The sequence below is a fragment of the Calidris pugnax genome, unplaced genomic scaffold (assembly GCF_001431845.1).
Source record: "Calidris pugnax isolate Ruff unplaced genomic scaffold, ASM143184v1 scaffold38, whole genome shotgun sequence".
NCBI classification, from domain to species: Eukaryota; Metazoa; Chordata; class Aves; order Charadriiformes; family Scolopacidae; genus Calidris; species Calidris pugnax.
The window spans coordinates 9,942,408-9,961,152 of record NW_015090995.1 but is presented as its reverse complement, the minus strand read 5'-3'; the positions used below and the strand labels follow the sequence as shown (position 1 = coordinate 9,961,152).

At 43.0% G+C, this 18,745-nt stretch overlaps 1 protein-coding gene across 1 annotated transcript; it reads right to left on the bottom strand.

The window, feature by feature from the left end:
* Positions 1 to 1,900: 1,900 nt before the first annotated feature.
* On the bottom strand, positions 1,901 to 17,377 carry SH2D1A (SH2 domain containing 1A). The gene is made up of 4 exons (XM_014954995.1): positions 17,171 to 17,377; positions 5,188 to 5,251; positions 2,223 to 2,349; positions 1,901 to 2,121 (listed from the first exon to the last, which is right to left on the bottom strand). The coding sequence occupies exons 1-4, from the start codon at positions 17,305 to 17,307 to the stop codon at positions 2,081 to 2,083; spliced, it is 369 nt and encodes a 122-aa protein (XP_014810481.1). The 5' UTR covers positions 17,308 to 17,377; the 3' UTR covers positions 1,901 to 2,080.
* Between the last annotated feature and the right edge of the window lie 1,368 nt (positions 17,378 to 18,745).

The following is an 18,745-nucleotide window of genomic DNA, read 5'->3' as shown; positions in this document are numbered from 1 at the left end:
AAAAAAAAAAAAAGGCATCTTCTGGCCCATTTTATGTATTTTTTAAGAAGAGCAATGCACTTCTGGAGTCAACCACAGTCAAACCAGTTATCCTCAGCTCACTGCCCTGCAGAGCAGATGAGCGGCTGCTGCTCTTGTGCCACAGGCTTTGCACAAGCAGCACTGACAGCCTCTGCCTGAGGTCAATAGGACATTTCTATAGGAAACAGCCCTTGGGCAAAATGGTTCCCAATGGTCCTCCACGGTGCAATCATACGCCACGGACCATTTCCAAGCACACCCTTTTCTGCTCCCGGGAGAAGTCATGTAAACCAGGAGTTTAGACCCAGCACTTAGAGAGCAGAAGGGCTCTGCGGGGAAGCCCGGGGGCACACAGGCTCCCTGCCAGCACCCAGCAGGTCTCCTGGCTTGGGGGGAGGATGGTTTGCAGGAGCACGAAGCCAGAGAGGAGCGACCAAGGAGCAGGCACGCAGCAAGCCAGGAAACCTTTAAGGCACAGAGGAGGAGGGAATGGTTTGATGGGCACAAGTGACAGCAAGGCAGCTGGTGCTGCGGGTGCCGCACTCGGTGCTGGTGGGGGGCAGCTGAGCACCTCCATGGCTGGCATTTGCTGCATTATGTAACGATTGGGGAAAAAAAAAAAAAAGCATGTAAATATTTTATTAAAGAGTAAGTCATGCTGGATCTGCTACTGTATGGCACTGAATTAAGATAATACCTTTTGTTTCAACCAAAAAGCAATTGTAACAAGGAGGCACACATGCAAACACTGAGTAAAATATGATGTGACTAGCAGGGAAAGGCAGAACATTTCACCACAAATAAAATTTGGCCACTATTTAGGCTGAAACTGAGTAATGAACTGAAATCATCTCACCTTTGCAACTGTATTGCTCCCGGGTCTCTGTCACGACGGGGAAAACCTTCCAGCCTTATCAAATGCTGCTTGGCACAGCGTAACCTTGCTGAATCCCACACCTGCAGCACGTTGAGCTCTGTCACATCCAGCTTGCCTTTAGTGAGGTCACAACAAGGCAGGATCCAGGAGACCAAAAATTAAGTAGGTTAAGGGTGGAGGGGTTTTTAACACACTGTTGAAGGAGGATACATGCAGGATATGTACCCCTGTGTAGGTACCCTGTATGAAGATACAAATATGCACTGGGACCCTTGCAGGGAGGTGGCTGCTGCCTCGAGAGCCATCACCAGCCCCAAGGAGCTGCGGTGACTCTCACTCTGCTGCTGAGCCATGGCTTGGCCGTGTTGGGTGGAATTTGTTCTGGTTTGTTCTCCCAACACTGTAGCCTGGTGTTTCTGGAAAATGCCTCTTCACTTCTTAGGAAACATACAGAAGAAGTTGGAAGTATAGGCACAAGATATTTAGCCAGAGCAACCCAAAGGTGGCCATACAGTGTTTAAGAGTTCTGCACTTCATTGGTTGTTCTCTGCTACTTTGTGCATTGCTTAAGCTTTTGCTTGTTTGTGCAAACCACAAAGTTTGTACATTCAGGCAGTGGTGGCCAGTTCTGCTGAGTCACAGGGCAGAGCACCTGGTGTGCTGATGTTAGCAGGCATCTTCATGGTGCCACTTCTGTAATAGCTTTAAGAACTGTATGAATGACAGACACACCACCCACCAAGGCAAAGACACTTCAAAGTAAGCAATTTTCTGAAGACTATAAAAGGGGACTTGCCCAGTTCTGCATAAATACCAACTACAACAAAGCGAGTCCAAAGTTAAGTAATGTAAAATTAGTAACTAATTATTAATTAGGAACTAATGTGGAAGTGAAAAATATTTTCTATTTGAGAGTACAAAGAGAAAACAAAGGCATTACACTATTTAGTAGTTGATATTTTTTATCTTAGAAAACTAAAAAAAACCAACCTTAATTCAAAACATTCTGAAACTTAAAACTTCTAAATTTTGAGCCAGAAATTCTATGAAATACACATTTCTGCAAATGTTACAAGAAAACTCATGGAGTTGTATAAACTAGCATATAAGTCATTCTGTTCTAGAGTGTGGACTAGAGGAGACATTGGAAGATATGGTTATGTCACACTTGGGGACATGTCTTCATGATGGCTGCAGGTGGAAGTCATGGCCTTCATTTCTCCCTGAGAAAAATAAAGATGCAAAAAAGTCTAAGACCTCCATCCTCACCTCCTTGGAGGGCTCTGCTCAGCTGCAGCCAAGGCTCCCTCCTCCCCGTGAATACCTGGGGCTTTCGCATGGTTGATGACCGGGTGCTTCAAGGGCGTTATGATGCCTTGGTTGGGTTTCTGGAAGGCCGAAATGAGGTTGTGCATTTTCCGAAAGAGCCTCCGGTGGACTCCAGGCGCTGTCTGCAAAACCAAAGGGTGAGAGGTGAGAGGGGATGCTGGGTGGTGAAAGTCTCTGCCGCACACTGGGCACTGGCACAGAAGTCTTGCCCTCAGAAATGTACACACCTCCCAGGGGAGGAGCCATCCCTGCACTTAGACCACCTGATGTGGCAACCTAAAATGAGTCAATGAGCCTTACTGCTCTCCTCCTCCCCACCAGGGCATCACAGCCTCCCTGCATTAAGACTGGTTTCCAGCAGTGTGGTGCTATAAGGCTGGAAGAGGGACAATTTCTTAATCACTACAAGAAAAACCCAGAGCCTCCCATACTTATTAGGCAAATTCCCAAGTGATCTTTCACTATTTCTGACCCTGATTTATTGCAGCCAGTGTTTTAACCTCCAGCCTGGGGTTTATCAGTGAGACACTTCCAGCCTGGAAATACTAGTGAGGCAATCTAGGGAGTTACCTGGCATTTACTGGGGACGGGAAGTCCTTACACCGCTACATTCAGGCATGGACACAGCCGCTTTGCAAACCTTTCTCTGAGCATTCAAACCAGTAGGCTTACATCTTGATTCAGTATTCCTGTCTGTCTCTTGAACAAAGGCAGCAGCAAAATGTTACCAAATTATTAAAAGGGGGAGGTTTTCTATCTTTCTATGTTAGTATCTTTTCAAACACTGAAATGAAATTGTGTCTGCTTTTAATTAAAAATCCAGCACTTCTTTTAAATCCTTTGGGGCATTCTTGAAATAACTCCTCCCCACCAAAGACATGGGAGGACAAGTATAGGTCATGCTGGACCCGAGGGACACTGCTCTCACCCAGCAGTCATGGGCTAAATCCTGCCTCATTGGCACCAGCTGGGGGCTTCACACTGGCTGGGATTTTACCAGTACTGTTTTGATTTCCTGCCTCATCCTTGAAAGATGGGCAAGACCTGAGCTTGATCAGAGACTAAACAGCCACAGGGAAGGAAGCAGAGACAGGAAAGCACCAGCTGCAGCCTATTTTGTCCTTGGAGGTACATTTCATGGGGATAAGTTTGATTTAGGCTGCTGTTTCTAGCAGCTGAGTCTTAGCAACACTTACTTAAAAGTTTCTGTTTGCTTAAGGGAAGGGTGGGTATCATGGTTCTGTAGCTAGCACCTGTTCCTGCAGAGGATGTATTGAGAGTTCTGGGCTTTCAGGACACCTACACTGAAATAAATATAAGGCTTGCCAAAAATACAGTGGAGGTGATGGAGGATGAGTTGTCGCAGTTCTGTATAATACCAGCAGGCTCCTGGCAGAACTGTGGCTCCATGGAGAAAGGAGCCCATGCTGGAGCAGGTTTGCTGGCAGGACTTATGACCTTGTGGGGGACTCACACTGGAGCAGTCTATTCCTGAAGGACTGAACCCTGTGGAAGGGACCCAGACTTGAGCAGTTCATGAAGAACAGCAGCATGTGGGAAGGACTGATGTTGGAGAAGTTCATGGAGGACTGTCTCCTTTGGAAGGGCCCCCACACTGGAGAGGGTGCAGAGCATGAGTCCTCCCCTGAGGAGGAAGGAGCGGCAGAGACAACATGTGACAAACTGACCACAACCCCCATTCCCCATCCCTCCGCTCCACTTGCGGGGAGGAGATAGAGAAATCATGAGTGAAGTTGAGCCCAGGAAGAAAGGAGGGGTGTAGGGAAGGTGTTTTAAGATTTGGTGGGTTTTCTTATTAACCTACTCTGATTTGATTGTCAATAAATTAAATCAATTTCCCTGAGACGAGTCTGTTTTACCCATGATGGTAATTGCTGCGTGATCTCCCTGTTGTTATCTTTCTCCTCCTGTCCAGTTAAGAAAGGGAGTAATAAAGCGGCTTTGGTGGGCACCTGGTGTCCAGCCAGGGTGAACCCACCACACCCAGCATCCCTCCTGAGACACGAGTGCTCACCCTGGCATGCTGAGTGCATGACCACCCCCACCCCATCCCAAAAACCCTTCTGCTTGGGCAGTGCAAATCTACCGGGTGCTCCTGATGCCTTACAGGAACGAATGAGCAAATTCTTCCTGGGTACCATTCCCAAGGGTGACATCGATAATTATTTACTCCACAGTAACATGAGTCACTTTTACTCCCCCATCTGCTTCTCAGTAACCCCAGGAATCAGTCTTGTCTTCCAGAGCACTTCTGTTATAATAATGGCCATGGAATTATGCCTGTCTAGGAATTATTTAATATTTGTAATCAGCGCTCATTACTGTGCAAACAGAAAGCTAATTGTAAACTAATACACAGAGTACATCCAAAGAACAAGACTTGCATAAAAGAAACACAGGTTAACATTCCAATTCCACCAACCCAAACAATTGTCTGTGTTGCAAATGGTGTCATTCTACACTTGAATTACCAGGTTCTTATCATATGGGAGAAAATACATTTTGTATCAAGTTTAGGCTACCCTATATATGTTTTGCAGTAATGATGAATTAATCTGGAGATAAATTAACTTTAAAACACTGTAGATATTGAAAATAATTTCCTTAAATATTCCAACATTAATGGTATGTGGGATAGAAGGGAACTGATTGTGCTTGTCAAATTACAAAAACACAAATTTTTTGCCATTTAAAATGATGCAAAATAATGCACTATTGCATTATGCAACACCTGAAATGTAACAGGGAATTAATTTATGAGTTCAAGACTGTCAGAAGTGGCACCAAGACATCCTAGTAATGGGTGCACTCAAGATCGATTACCTTCGATGAAAATCAGATGATGCAGAAACATGAATAATTTGAATATATTTCATTAAATCAATATGAACATCAAAAAGGATGCAGAAATTTTCAGAAGAGAAAGGAGAAATACACACCTCAGCACTCCAGGACCCAGATTCTGTCTTGGACACTCTGTAGGTATAAACGTAACCCTGATGCCTGTGGAAAAAAAAAAAAAATCAACAGGTATTTACTACTCATTTCTACTGACAGGTTTCACAAGAGGCACACTCTGTCAGTTTATCTGTTAACCCTTCTTTAAAAATAAATTCATCCATAAAAGCTCTAGGTGGATAAAAAAACTTAGACAGAGTTCAACCTACTGGGTTCTTCTGGGTGAGAGGGATTGGTCTGACTTAGATCTAGTTTGGCAGTATTCAGTTATTCTAAGTTAATGACGTTGCTTTCATTCCTGCCTCAGCATTTTTAATTTTTTTTTTTCAATGACCTCCTTTTACTGACACACACCAGACATACTTTCCCTGGAAAAAGTGAAGGTGTATTATTAGCAGAAATCATTACTGTATTGTGATTGATTTAAATGCAGATCTTCCCAGAAGCAATAGCACGAATATAATTTGTTTGGAAAGCTACACCCACAAAAGCAAGGTAAATTATTCTTTGCCTTGCCCAAACATTCCTAATTACATAATCACAGAATCTTCAAATACTGATAAAGAAGACTTATAAGAACACAGAATTTTCCTTCTTTTTAAATCTCATTTGAGTCTTTCAAGAATAAGGAGTCACACATTAATAACACAAGACACACTCATGTCCAGAGTCAGTCTTACTTCTCTTACAAATCCAACACAATGAGTGATTTACATGGTAGATGATTATATCGATATCTAAAAATTTAACTCAGAAGCAGAGACAATTGAGAGTAGTTACCTGTGTGCAACATTAGTTTAGATGGTATCAGATGGGAAAGATTGTATTTCATACTACATAGATTTACATGAATACACACCAAGATTTTAGGGACTATTCCCTATTTCAGCATCAATTCTTATTCTTAAGAAAGCAGAAAAATACTCTATTTCTTTACAATTATACATGGTATTATAGCAGTTACCACAAAATAGCAGAAACCATCAATGACACAGATACCGTATGATTGCAATTACTTACGCTCTGTGTCATGGTTCCTGGATAAATTCTTGTTAAAAAGTCATTACAGCAACCTTTGCAAAGCGGTGTCTGATATAATTTACCCAAGTAGGAAGTTGTTAACAGTTGTCACGCTGCTACAACCCCACGAAGTGGGAGCAAAAATGCTTGTTGTGATTTGTGAGCTCTCCACCCCACCACTCGACTCCCACTGTGATTAAATATAGAGGCAGAAGACACAGAGCCATTCCCTCCCGTTGGGGCTGCGGTAGGGACAAACTCTCTGTGCAGCAGCTGAGACACTGCCCTCCTCCTCGTGACAGGGAACGTGCCTGATGCAGCCCCACAAGCCCACCACTTCATCCACCTCTTTGTGTTAACCTAGGGAGTGTTTTCTCTAGAGACACGACTTTCCACCTGGCACTAGATGGACATGAAGAGTGGCCCGCCATGCTCACTTCATGGAAACCTAAGGGGGAAAAGAGCTGCTGTGACCCCACTTCTTCCCCCAGCAAGCTCAACTGCTGCAGTCCATCAGGGATTTGGACGGGCCCAGAGAGGGCCCTCAGGAAGAGGTCTGAGCAACCTGCTGTGGCTGCGGGAGGAGGGAAGGACATGGAAGGACAACACTGTTCTCCTGTCCTTGCCATGCAGTGTTTGAGGACATGGCTCAAGTCCGGTTGCTTAAAAAACCCATCCCGCTAAGCTACCAGATATGTTCATGTTCAGGGAGTCTAATTATCTTCCATTAGGGCCCTTGGACAATCTTGTACCATCACATCCTTTCTTAAAACCTCTGAGACCCGTTCCTGTATTGTCAGCTTTTCATGAGTAGCTGATGTTCACACTAATCTTTTGTTTTAGAAATCACAAGGGGCTTTCCTGCACCTATGTATTTAACAGGCAAGCCAATATATGGTTACTGAAACCAGGATTTTACAGGCCATAGTGTACTGGGAAACACCAGAGAGGTCCTGGCATTTTGTCCCATCTCTTTGAAGTGGGTATTTGACTGTTCCCACAGTGATTTTTTTTCAAGCCTCAAAACCAACAGAATCAGCAAGTAAAAATCTAAAACTCACTCTCTGGCCTCCCGTTTTTAATAATACACTGTGCATATTACCCATGCTTGATCTTGATTGTCCCAAAGCATTCCAACTGCTTCAATCTCTTTAAAATCTGATTTTTCCACAAATAGCTCAGTTGTCCGGAAAGCTACCATCTGTTGTTTCTTTCATTATTTCCTCTATCTAAGAGATTGCATGACTTGAAGTGTTTGAGGGACTGGGGTGCTGCCCTGACTCTGAAATGTCTGATGGGCTTCAGCACTCTGCCAAAAGGGTTTACTAAGCTGGACAAATTGAAAAATAGAGGTCAGATAAAGTAATATTCAGGGCCAAAGCAGGGTGAGGTATAAAATAGACACCTATCCTGCATTTTTCAAAAAATTGCACTGTAATGTATTCAACCAAGCCCAGAGAAAGCACAAAGGATACAAAGATTAAAATCCCACAAGATACAGAAAAAGGAACGAGAATTTGGGAACATAGATGCTTTGAGCACAGTGTGGAGAATGGGAGAAGTATGACATTACTATCACAGCCTTGCGAGGGACAAGTGAGCTCTCCACTCACCCGGAAAACGTAATATTTTTCCCAGAGGAGAAAAGAAAAGGCTGAAAGACCTGAAGATGTTCTCACTGTGCTTAAACTGAAAACCACAACATCATCATCTGTTGTGGGCTCTGAAGCTATCAGTAAACTCTGCCACTCTCTCTAGATGGGTGATGGCCCAGGACCACCTACTCTAAAGGAAATGCACAAAAGGGAGGAGGAGGCAGTTGGTAAGAAGGTGAACAGTTAGATCTTCCCATCTAACTACTTTCCATTGGGATCTTTGTTTCCATAAAACGAATTACAGCTCTTCTGATAGGTACCCCTCTAACGAATATGATCTTATCAAAACTTTCTGTTAAGCAGCAGCAGCTTACTTCATTACCACTTCAAAGTGCTTTTTACCTTCCATGTGCGAGTGACACGAGTTTGATGAGCCAAGATCTCTTTACTGCTACAGGGGCACAGCCTCCCATGAGAAAGATTTTTATGATTTAAACTACCCAACATTAACTGAGATGAGTGTGGACAGACCTAAGATCAAGGTGTTTTTCTTAAAACAAAAATGAAATACAAATATTAAAATTGAGTTTGTGCAGAACAGTACCTACCAGAGAGCTAAACATGCAACACTGGGCAAAAGCAAGTGGTGAAGTGCATTTACTAGAGCTTAGGTCTCAGGAGAAGAGAAATTCCCCCAGCCACCATGAGGAAACAGCTCAGTTTTCTATATTTTACTATATGACAGAAAAAAGCTCCTAATGTGACACAATGTTCCAATATGTGGTGTGGCCATGTAACTAAAGCCAGACCCAAACATCGTGTGTCCTGGACGTTGTGCTAGTCACCTGCAGCCTCTCGTACAGCTTATGCTTTGAAGCCAAGTCCACCTGTTGAGATGCAGGGCAAGTCCACCACTCGGTGACCTAACTCCACCCTCTGCTGGACAAAATCAACAGGAGATGGACACATCACTGAGAGGATTTCAAAGAGCCCTCTTATGGTGACACTGGCGTACCAGCATAGCCTGCGGGAGGACCAGTTCTTGACACCCAGGCAAAAAAACCCAACAAAAGGCTCCCCCATCCCTTCATCTGTCCCAAGGTAGGCCACAAGCCTCAGTCACAATTGCAAAGGTCATCTGTCGTGCCAGTGACACTCAAGGGACAGGAGCGATCGTGAATTAACCGCTTGATGAATGAGGCCCTATAAATTTTTGATCAAAGGCAAAAAATGCAAAAATGCTGATGAGGGGAAGCAGAAAGCAGCTATTCCTTTAAATACAATATTGGATAGCACTTACAAAAGAGTGGTTTGGTCACCACTGATGATATTTTTATGTCATCTCACTTATTTTTTTCATCTCCATAAGAAAGGGTGTGTTATACCAGCTGGGAACTGCACTAGCGCTTTCTCTGTTGCAATACCATCACTGGGAAAACTTCGTCAAAGGAAAATCTAGAAAAAGTTACTACTACAGGAAACAGTCCACTTTAGAATATAGACTTTTTTTTTATAGCTAGATAATTCCTCCCAAAGAGCCACAAAGGCATTATTCACAGCTGACATATTGAGACAGCATCTGTCTACCTGTCCTCTCCACTCCTCCTGTTTCACTGTCATCGGACTTGTTAAAGCCGCATTTACTTTAACAGGTGAATAATTACAATCTTCTGCACCGTTGAAATAGCCAGAGGATATTAGCCGCATGCTGCAGATTAAAATTAAGCATGACATTTCAGCTGCATGGTGTATTTTAAAATAATTTCCAAATGTTTTGTATCTCAGTTGGGAAAATTTATTAAACTAATTTGTATTCATTTCTGGATCCAATGGAACAAATAAGAAAGGGAGAAAGACAGATACAGGGGAAAGCCATGTCAGCAATAAATGACATCAATTTCTTCCTCTCTACATAGCTTTCTCTTCTGATGTCTTTGCACTGTATCAATCAACTTTTCTTACCTGGTATGTCCGCATGCCGACCTTATGTTGGAATTTCACTTCAGAATATTGCTTAAGAACCAGAGAGCAGTGTGGCCTACAAACAGTGGTCCTGAGCATTATCTATTGCCCATACTCAGTTTCTTATAACTTTGCCACATTTCAGCCTTTCAGCCTGAGATTTTTCTTCTTAGATTTTTGCCTCAACCTTATTTAGGGAGAATGCAGAGATGCCAGAAAAGGGAACATATTAGGCAAAACAATATTTTTTTCCCACATTAAAAAAAAATAATCTGCCAATTCTCATGGGTCATGCCCAGTTTTCAGAGTAAGATGTAAGATTTGTTTAAAGGAAGGTATATCTCTTGCAGTTTCCAAGAGAAGACAGCCTTCTAGGCTGCAAGAGAGGCCCTCTCTAAAGGTTGTAGCTGTGCCATGCCTGGGCTGGCCTCACCATGGGTACAACTAAGCAGTGTCCATGATCCCAAGCAGCAAACGATGTATGTATGTTGCTTGGCCTACTTTAGCAGGGAAAAAAAACAGAAGGTAGTTTAGATGGGGTGTCTTTGAAAGGAGGATTGGGATTGAGTGGAATGGATGTGGAGGGAAAGAAAAGGAAACCCATGTCTATGTAAGGAAAGAGCAATGAAAATTGAACCCCTGGGAGAGAGCAAGGCTAAATAAGTAAGGAAGGGGATATGCAGAGGTGAAGCATGAGCAGGCTTGAACAGGGAGCACCAAAAAATGCTGGAGGGGTGAAAAAGCCAGGAATAGAAGGTGGGTGGCTTGGAAGCAAAAGGTGTATGAAGCAAGGAAACAGCCATCAGCAACACAAGCTAAGTCAGCAGGCTGTACAGAATGGCACTGGGTAGTCTCAAAATGCATTCCCATGCCCCTCACATTGGGAACCCAAAGCTAAAGGATACTGCGGACCTGAGCCTCCCATGTCACAGTTTCTCTCGTGTGAAATGGAATTAACAAACTCTTCATCTCACAAATTGAGATAATGCTTAGAAACCACTTAATGGTAGCTGCAAAAATAATGAAACAGTCAGTTCAACTATCCACTTACGCTTATTCCTTTTTCTTTCTTTTTCCTTTTTAATGGTTGTATTTCCGCTTGGTTTATTAATCACAGAAAGGCCAAAAATTCTTGTTAGTTCATGTAGGCGAAAATCCTATTTAAGCTTAGAGCTCCTGACTCTGCCCTGGAATTTGCATTTTCTAGTTGACAAGCAGCCTGGTTCCTGGCTTATTTTGGTCTCAGACATACAATCAAGGTACAGAAACTTAGCAATTACCACCCATCAGCTAACCCAAGCTGAACAAATAGTATTCACATTGAGATGATGCGCAAGATACAAGCTCTATGTCAGCAAGAATGAATAAAATAGTTTAAATCAGTGTTTACAACATCTGAAAAGCCCAACAGAGCTACTGTAGCTTAACTCACAGCAGCACTCTATACACACCCACTTGAGTTTACACTTCTGTCACTAATTCCCCTACCAACAATTCTTGTGGTAAAAATTTACCCGTGATACTGAATCACTAACTACTACTAGCTTGCTGTAATGTTGTAGCATTATAAAGCAAATGCATCATCTTGATTTTCTCTTGTGAAATTAACAGAAGCTTGAAAGGGCAAGTCAAATCTTGTGAAATGTCTCTGAATCTATGCACAGATTTCTGTGGATGATTGCCAGCATCTTCTCAACTTGAACACACCTAACCATCATCACAAATGATACTGATTTACCTAAAGAGCAAGTGTGTGGCCTTTCCAAGCAGGGTTCATGTTGATCTAGTATAAGATGATGCCAGCCACAAGCAATGCCTGAAAGAGGAATTTCTTCAAATTTGGAAATAAAATGGGAATTTATTCAAATCTGAGGTGCTAAATAGAAAGAAATTACTTTACGGTGGGCGAGTAACAAAACTTCATGAATTACTATGTCCTCCAGAACAGTACCTCATAAAGGCAAAAACTCATGAAATAAGGTTAGCTAGTGAAATTTCTTTCATCACTTTAAGCAAAACTCACATGAACTGCAACAGATAAAACACTGTCAATAGCCCTGTAAATGTTAATGTTTCATATTTCTATGAAACATTTCTGGGTTTGGGAGTAATTCAGTGTAGCTCATTTTCAGATTTCCTGTTTCTCTCAGAGGCAAGGTAGGCACGGTCTGACCATAAAATCCCTGAACCTGAAAACACTGCTTCAACTAAATCCTCAAAACTCAAGCCTACAAAACCAGGGTAGAGCTAATCTAGGGTCTGTTAGCTAACAGTCGGATCCATGCTGTCATTTACAGATTCATTACTGTAGCAGTTACTCACTGTTCAGGCTGTCTACCTTTCTAAAATCTTCCCAAGAAAAGCCATTGGAGTATCTGGAGCCATTAGCCAAGTTATTCTCAGCAAAGACGAAGCTTACTCCGATTAGCAGGGAGCTGAAATACTCACCTCAGTAGAATTTACCAGTGTGCTGCAGAAGGCTTCTTTCAAAGCTGAAAATAGTGCATGATATTTACAACGGCAACCTTGAATTGAGGGGCTCCTCCTCAGAGAGAAGCTTTTGTTCCGAATTACATTTTAAATGATGATGATTATTATGTGCAGTGTTGTAATAAATGCAATTATTCTGCCATTTCTATCAAAAATATTACATGGGAAACAAAAGAAATGCTAAGCTGAAGCTGGCTCGTGATCCTGTATTACACCTTAGCGCTGTAGAGCTGATACATCTGCCACATCAGAAAGTTTCGGCACGTTGCCTGAACTTGTGCACTGTGGTTATGGTGACAGAAAAAATAGCACACGTAAAATCTGATAGAACTGCAGCCTATCCCTGTTACCATTACTGCTGTTTCAAGAGCTTTAAACAGCTTTCCATTCCAGCTTTTGATTATTCTCCACAAATTGAATGTAGCACAGTACATGAATGGCTGGTTTCAAACAAATAATCTAAATATACAGTTTGTCAAGTATGTCATGTTTAGCTTACTTAAAGGTCTGAAACAACTACTAACATTCCAAGTATTTTCAAGTATATGAATTTTAAGACCCAAACTACAAATGCTCTATCTTTGCCAATTCAGGCATGAGTTGCTTGTTCCTGTGTGTGTGCTCATATATCTGTAAAGGAAAGCAGTGCTTTTGGCACTCTCAGGCATTTTATTTACGTGTTTTTCAGGCGCAGTTTAAGAGGCTGCTTCTCAAACCAGCCACTGTTATAGTGTCCTGAGTCCCCCATTGACTTCATTAGGAGCACAGAGGATTTCTGAGGGTTCTAAAAACGTCAAATGGGGTCTTGAGCAAAGAGGAAACCAGACGGGTAAGGAAAGCTCCCTGGAACAATCAGGCTTTGATACTAAAACCTGGGCGTACTGCATGTAGTGTCTAAGAAGTTTACAGGTAAAACGTGTACACTTTTTAAAGCATATGCATTCTTTCTAGCCCAGTTTTCAGGAACAGCAAAAACCTTCTTGTTCATCAATGCAGCCCTAAAATATTTCCAGGAAAAGTTTGTGCTTCTCTGTTGACACAGGCAAAAAAAGGATGAACAACATCCTTAAAGTACATATTATCAATTTAATAATGGTATTCATACAATGAAGATCTTGGGATCATCTGGTATTAAAAAACTTTGCCAGCATCTGCGGGCAGCACCTCTGTTTGCATGAGCCCCAGGGGACATTGTTGCACATCAAAACCTTTCCACTCTTTTGTGCATAGTTTAATTGTGGTCTTAAAATATTTATGAAAGTGGGTTCTTTGTGCTTAGCCACCGCCACACCAAAAAAATACTCTCTCTTTGAAGGCTTGCAGGCATGCCACGTGCACACCATGACTTTGGACAGCAGAAAGCAGCGGTCAAGGAAGATAAAGCAATACTTCAGGAGAAACAAGAGAAAAAGCAGAATTTTCTAAGCAAACACTCCAACGACAGGGGCCTGTCTGCCACAGTTACCCATCACTGTAGGTCAGGTTTTATGCTACTACCTGTCTCTTTTATGCTTGCCCTGTAAAATCCATGTCAGTCGCAAGGGATTCATGAAGACTTTGACTCTTCTCCTTTTTAAAGGTCAGGGCTCCACTTTTTAATTGGAAAAGCAAAAGGCGAATGAGCCTGACCGTGAACACTGCTGCCCTTATTACGTGCCTTAGGAGGCTCAAAGACTGGCAAAAGACTGTTTTTGGGGGTGCCTGGGGGGAAGTGGAAGGGATGAGGGGTAGCATTACAAACTTACACCGTTTCTTGGAAAAAGGAGGTGCTTTTTGAGCCTAAGCAGGACTTACATATTACTGTATCTGGAGCTGAAGGTGCAGAGCAGGCACCTATGTGAGTTAAAGCTGATGACAGTATCGTCATCCAAATATTTGTTTTATGACTTTTTTGATGAAACTGATGAAAATGTTTATTTTCATCAGAACTGTGCCATTTAATTTTTACAACTCCCTTCTTCCCCCAGGGTAAAAAAAAAAAAAAAAAAAAAGGGAACTTAAGAAAGTCTTCTTTTCTGGGAAGTGCAGGGAGAGGGGAAAGAAGACAGACTGAACATTCTGATTTTGCAAAACTGGACTATTTTTCTCTTTTTCTTTTCTAAGAGGAATAGAAACATCATTGGCAGTATGAAACAGTTTTACTTCTGTTAGTAATTGTCGTTGGAAAGATGTAAAACTTTTTGTTAACTCTGATACTTATTGCAATATATTTCATGGCTGACCAGCTTTGGTTCTCATGTTTCAAAGATCACTTCAGTACTTCCAGTAAATACATGTTTTGCCTAATCTTGCTATATCTAGGTATTCCTAGAGTGATCATCACAAATTCTGAACCGAGATGTATATTTCTGAATAACTTTGTTATTCCTAATAATTTCCATTATTTTTTTAGAAGTATAAAAAAAAGCTGAGAAGTGCTTATTCTTTCTTTCATTTTCTTTTTCTGAAACAGTGAATACAGCAACTGCATGTTTCCCGCTTAGTTTTCACCAAAGTTCTCATGCGTATACGTGCTTGGCACCTGTTTCATCTCTGTGCATAATGGAATGACTGGAATTTGGGGAGTTTGGGTCTGTTGGTTTATTTTGCCAAAGCCAGGCTTGGCATCCTCCACTGAATACGTGCCTATATTTCTCATGCTTTGCCAACTTGCTCCTACAATCTTTCTACTAAAGTGCTCTGCTTTGGTAAACTTTTGCCTATCAAAGCACTTCTGTAGTTTATGGCCCACATTTCTTTAAAGGGCCATTGCTATCTTCAGTGTGAGACCATTTGTTGGTATCTTTATGATGACTGTCTTCAAAGTTATTGTTTGATATGTTGTCTACTGTATCTGCTATTGCTTACATAATGCTCTGAATTGAAATATTGAAAAGTATTGGAACCAAGGCTTAGCTTTAGCATTTTTCAGCCATCTTTCTGTCTACACCAGATCATACTCAACATAACATATTTAATTTAATTTTTTATCTGGATTTATCCAAGATGCTATTGAAAATTTCCCCTATAAAAAATGTATTGAGGATCTATATTCTCTAAGAAGACTGCATAACGTTCACCAGCAATATTTTTTGCTTTTACGCCTTTGCATGTTTGAATGCAACATAACATGAAGATATGAGTGGCCTGTTATTTCCAAAAATAATTAGGTAGGATTCTGTTTCTTACTGAATTCTCTTCTTTACATTCAAAGATTGCAGAGCTTCATAGTTAACAATCCTTTCTGTTCTTCCTATTTTCCTTCCATATACTTCTATTTCATTCATGAAATTTCTTCCGAGGGACATAAATTACCACTAATATAGCAAAAAATCCCAACTGATTGTGTGCAGATGAAAGACCTTGTTACATACCTACATCCTGATTTAGACTAATGGTGGACTAATTTTAGGATTCTCTATTTTATTCAGCATAGTAACATTCTGCCTGACCCTTTCTCTAGTGCCTTAGTATTTCACCTGCACTGAATGACTTCTGAGTGTTAAGGACATATATCACCATTTCCTCTGATGGTTATTTAAAAGAGATTCTGCTTTTATTGCCTATTCCCATCACAGGAATCATAGCACTCCTTACCTCTTGCTATGTCTATTCCATTTTCATTTAACGGAAGATGCTTCTTATTTCCCATTTTTCAGCTAGCTGTTAAGGTATTTGTTAGCAGTAGTGCTATCTTGGTTCACCTTCTGATTTCATGAGAGAAGAAAAAATACATCTTCTGCTACAAAGATCTTCCCTGAAAAGAAGGTTGCGCATTTCTGGATTGCCTATAACCTTCTTGCATGCCTCCATTTACTGGTCTACCATGGAGGAATACTAATGCTCACTCAGGGCTTAATGACATATTGTTGGAAAAGTATTCAAGACATTTGGGGAAAACCTGACTTAGGACTCTTCTCCCTCTTCTGGATTTTTTTCGCCAGGTACCTAAGTGTCCTCTGTTAGTTAATTTTTTGCTGGCCCTAAAAACATTTTCTGTTGTGTCTCTTTTACTGAAGTCAGGCGCGAGTGTCTGTTTAGCCTTGGGAGACACATCTTTACTCTTTCAATGCAATGGTACTTCATTTTGCAGCGTTATCTCTCAGGACTTCCAAGACTTCTGCTTTTGCCAAAAGTAGGGTAATTAAATTGCCTCATTAAAACAAGGTCCTATGACTACAAAGTCCCCCAGCTCTCTTAAGGAAACCTCTCTACCCTTTCTCTGACAGATCATCCCATCAGATCTTTCTCCTCTCGCTTGGTTTGATGAAATATTACCACTTAGTTCATTACCCATCAGTATTTCACGTACTTTACAGGTAGTTTACTCCAAGCCTGATGGCTCGTGGGACACACAGCCTGACCAAGAGCAACTCGAAGCAAAGGCACATTCTGGATGATAGCGATCAACACTATCCTTCCCAATGACAAGGGACACTGAGGATGTTGCTAAGCACATCCATGAGCACATTACAGAAGACAACAGGCAGAGAGCAAGAGGATTATCCTACACGTAGAGGCAGTGTATGCCATACCCAGTCAAGTTGCCTGGCTTTTCTCCATGGCACTTGACCCATCCTTCCTACGTGCTCCAGGCCTGCTTTCTCTTTGCCCGCTTTGTGTGGGCTCTGTAAGGCAAAACCAGCTCCTCTGCACCTCTGCAAAGGACCCCGCAGCCCCTGTGCACCCTTCTGCCTTCAGTCAAGGTGAAGGAGTCTCCCACATGTCTGCAAAAGGTACTATCAAGGAGATATTTTGTCACTCTTATGTGGAAGCACCCCATGCCGTGCATACAAAGGCTGGAAATCAACTACCACCTCAGCAGCCCTTCCCGGCACCCAACTCCCAGCCCCGCTGCCCTCAGCTGCCCCGCTCCCCGGAGAGGCGATGGCAGCCGCACGGGGCCAGCCACACTCACAGCACACAGAGGCAGTAGACTCCCGGGATGGTCTCACTGTCCCGCAGCAGGTAGCTGCCATCGGTGCCCGCTGCCAGCAGCAGCTTCTCGCCAGTCTCGCGGGTGATGCCTCCGTGGTAGATGGGCAGTGCATCCATGCTGGGACCGTCTCCCACCGCAGGCAGCTCTCCCTGTGCACGGCGTTGCCTCCAGCTGCTCCTCAGCCGTGTGCTCCCCTCAGCATCTCCGTCTCGGTGGCAGATGTAAACAGGATGTGTTCACACCTCTGATGCCTCCGCACAGGGCGAGACAGCGCTGAGGGAAGAGTGAGGAACGAGCACAGCTCTTTTGTGGGTGTTTTCCTTTGCCCCTTTTTGTTTTCCTTTTTGACAGGTTGTAACATCCTGGCGGCACTGCAGCTCTCACACAGAGGTGTCATTTCACAGCCCACCCTTGCCCATGCGGCCCCATGGCGGAGACATGACATGATGAAGTGCACGATGGCAGCAGGGCTGATGGCCACCCCTGGGTTGGGACAGGGAGGCCAGGCCACCAGTGGCAGCAGCTGCCACCAGGCGCTTGTCTCCTCTGGACTTAGAATCATAGAATCATTCAGGTTGGAAGAGACCCTTGGGATCATCGAGTCCAACCATCTACCCTACTCTACATAGTCCTCCCCTACACCATATCCCTCAGTACCCCATCTAAATGTCCCTTAAACACAGCCAGGGATGGTGACTCCACCACCTCCTTGGGCAGCCTATTCCAATGCCCAACCACTCTTTCTGTGAAAAATTCCTTCCTAATGTCCAGTCTAAACCTACCCTGTTGGAGCTTGAAGCCGTTCCCTCTTGTTCTGTCATTAATTACCTGTGAGAAGAGACCAGCACCAACGTCTCTCCTTTCAAGTAGTTGTAGAGAGTGATGAGGTCTCCCCTCAGCCTCCTCTTCCTCATACTAAACAGTCCCAGCTCCTTCAGCCGCTCTTCATATGATTTGTCTTCCAGGCCCTTCACTAGTTTCGTTGCCCTCCTCTGCACTCTCTCCAGCACCTTGATATCTCTCTTGTATTGAGGTGCCCAGAACTGGAGACAATACTCGAGGTGTGGCCTCACCAGTGCCGAGTACAGGGGCATAATCACCTCCCTACTCCTGCTAGTCACAGTATTTCTAATACAAGCCAGGATGCCGTTGGCTTTCTTGGCCACCTGGGCACACTGCAGGCTCATATTCAGCCGCTTGTCAATTAGAACCCCAACCTAAGAAGGGGTTCTAGATTTAACCTAAGAAGGGATTCTAGACTTAACCTAAGAAGGGACAGAGAAAGGCAAAGCAGGACCCCAAAAACACTCTGTGAAGCAGGAATTATTTTTTAACCTCTTTTAAAAATGTCCAGGGGTGAGAAACTAGGGGAAGCAAGCTGGCCTTGCTGTCCCTACCCTGCCAGGCCACTCACGTCAGGCCATGAGTGCTGAGCACAGCCCTGGCTCTGTGGATCTGGTCCAGCACCCACAGACCATGGGCCCCAGCTGATTTACCTCATGAGGGCTTATTTTCATAGGCTTTGGTGGTGTTTAATCGCTGTTAATGTCAGGG

What these genes read in the sequence shown, in the direction of transcription:
- SH2D1A (XM_014954995.1), bottom strand. Translation starts at nt 17,307, where the DNA reads ATGGATGCACTGCCCATCTACCACGGAGGCATCACCCGCGAGACTGGC. An exon ending in GTCTACTGCCTCTGTGTGCT is followed by an intron (nt 5,252 to 17,170) that starts GTGAGTGTGGCT and finishes TTTTTTCCACAG; the next exon opens with GCATCAGGGTTACGTTTATA. An exon ending in CAACCATGCGAAAGCCCCAG is followed by an intron (nt 2,122 to 2,222) that starts GTATTCACGGGG and finishes TATTTTTCTCAG; the next exon opens with GGAGAAATGAAGGCCATGAC.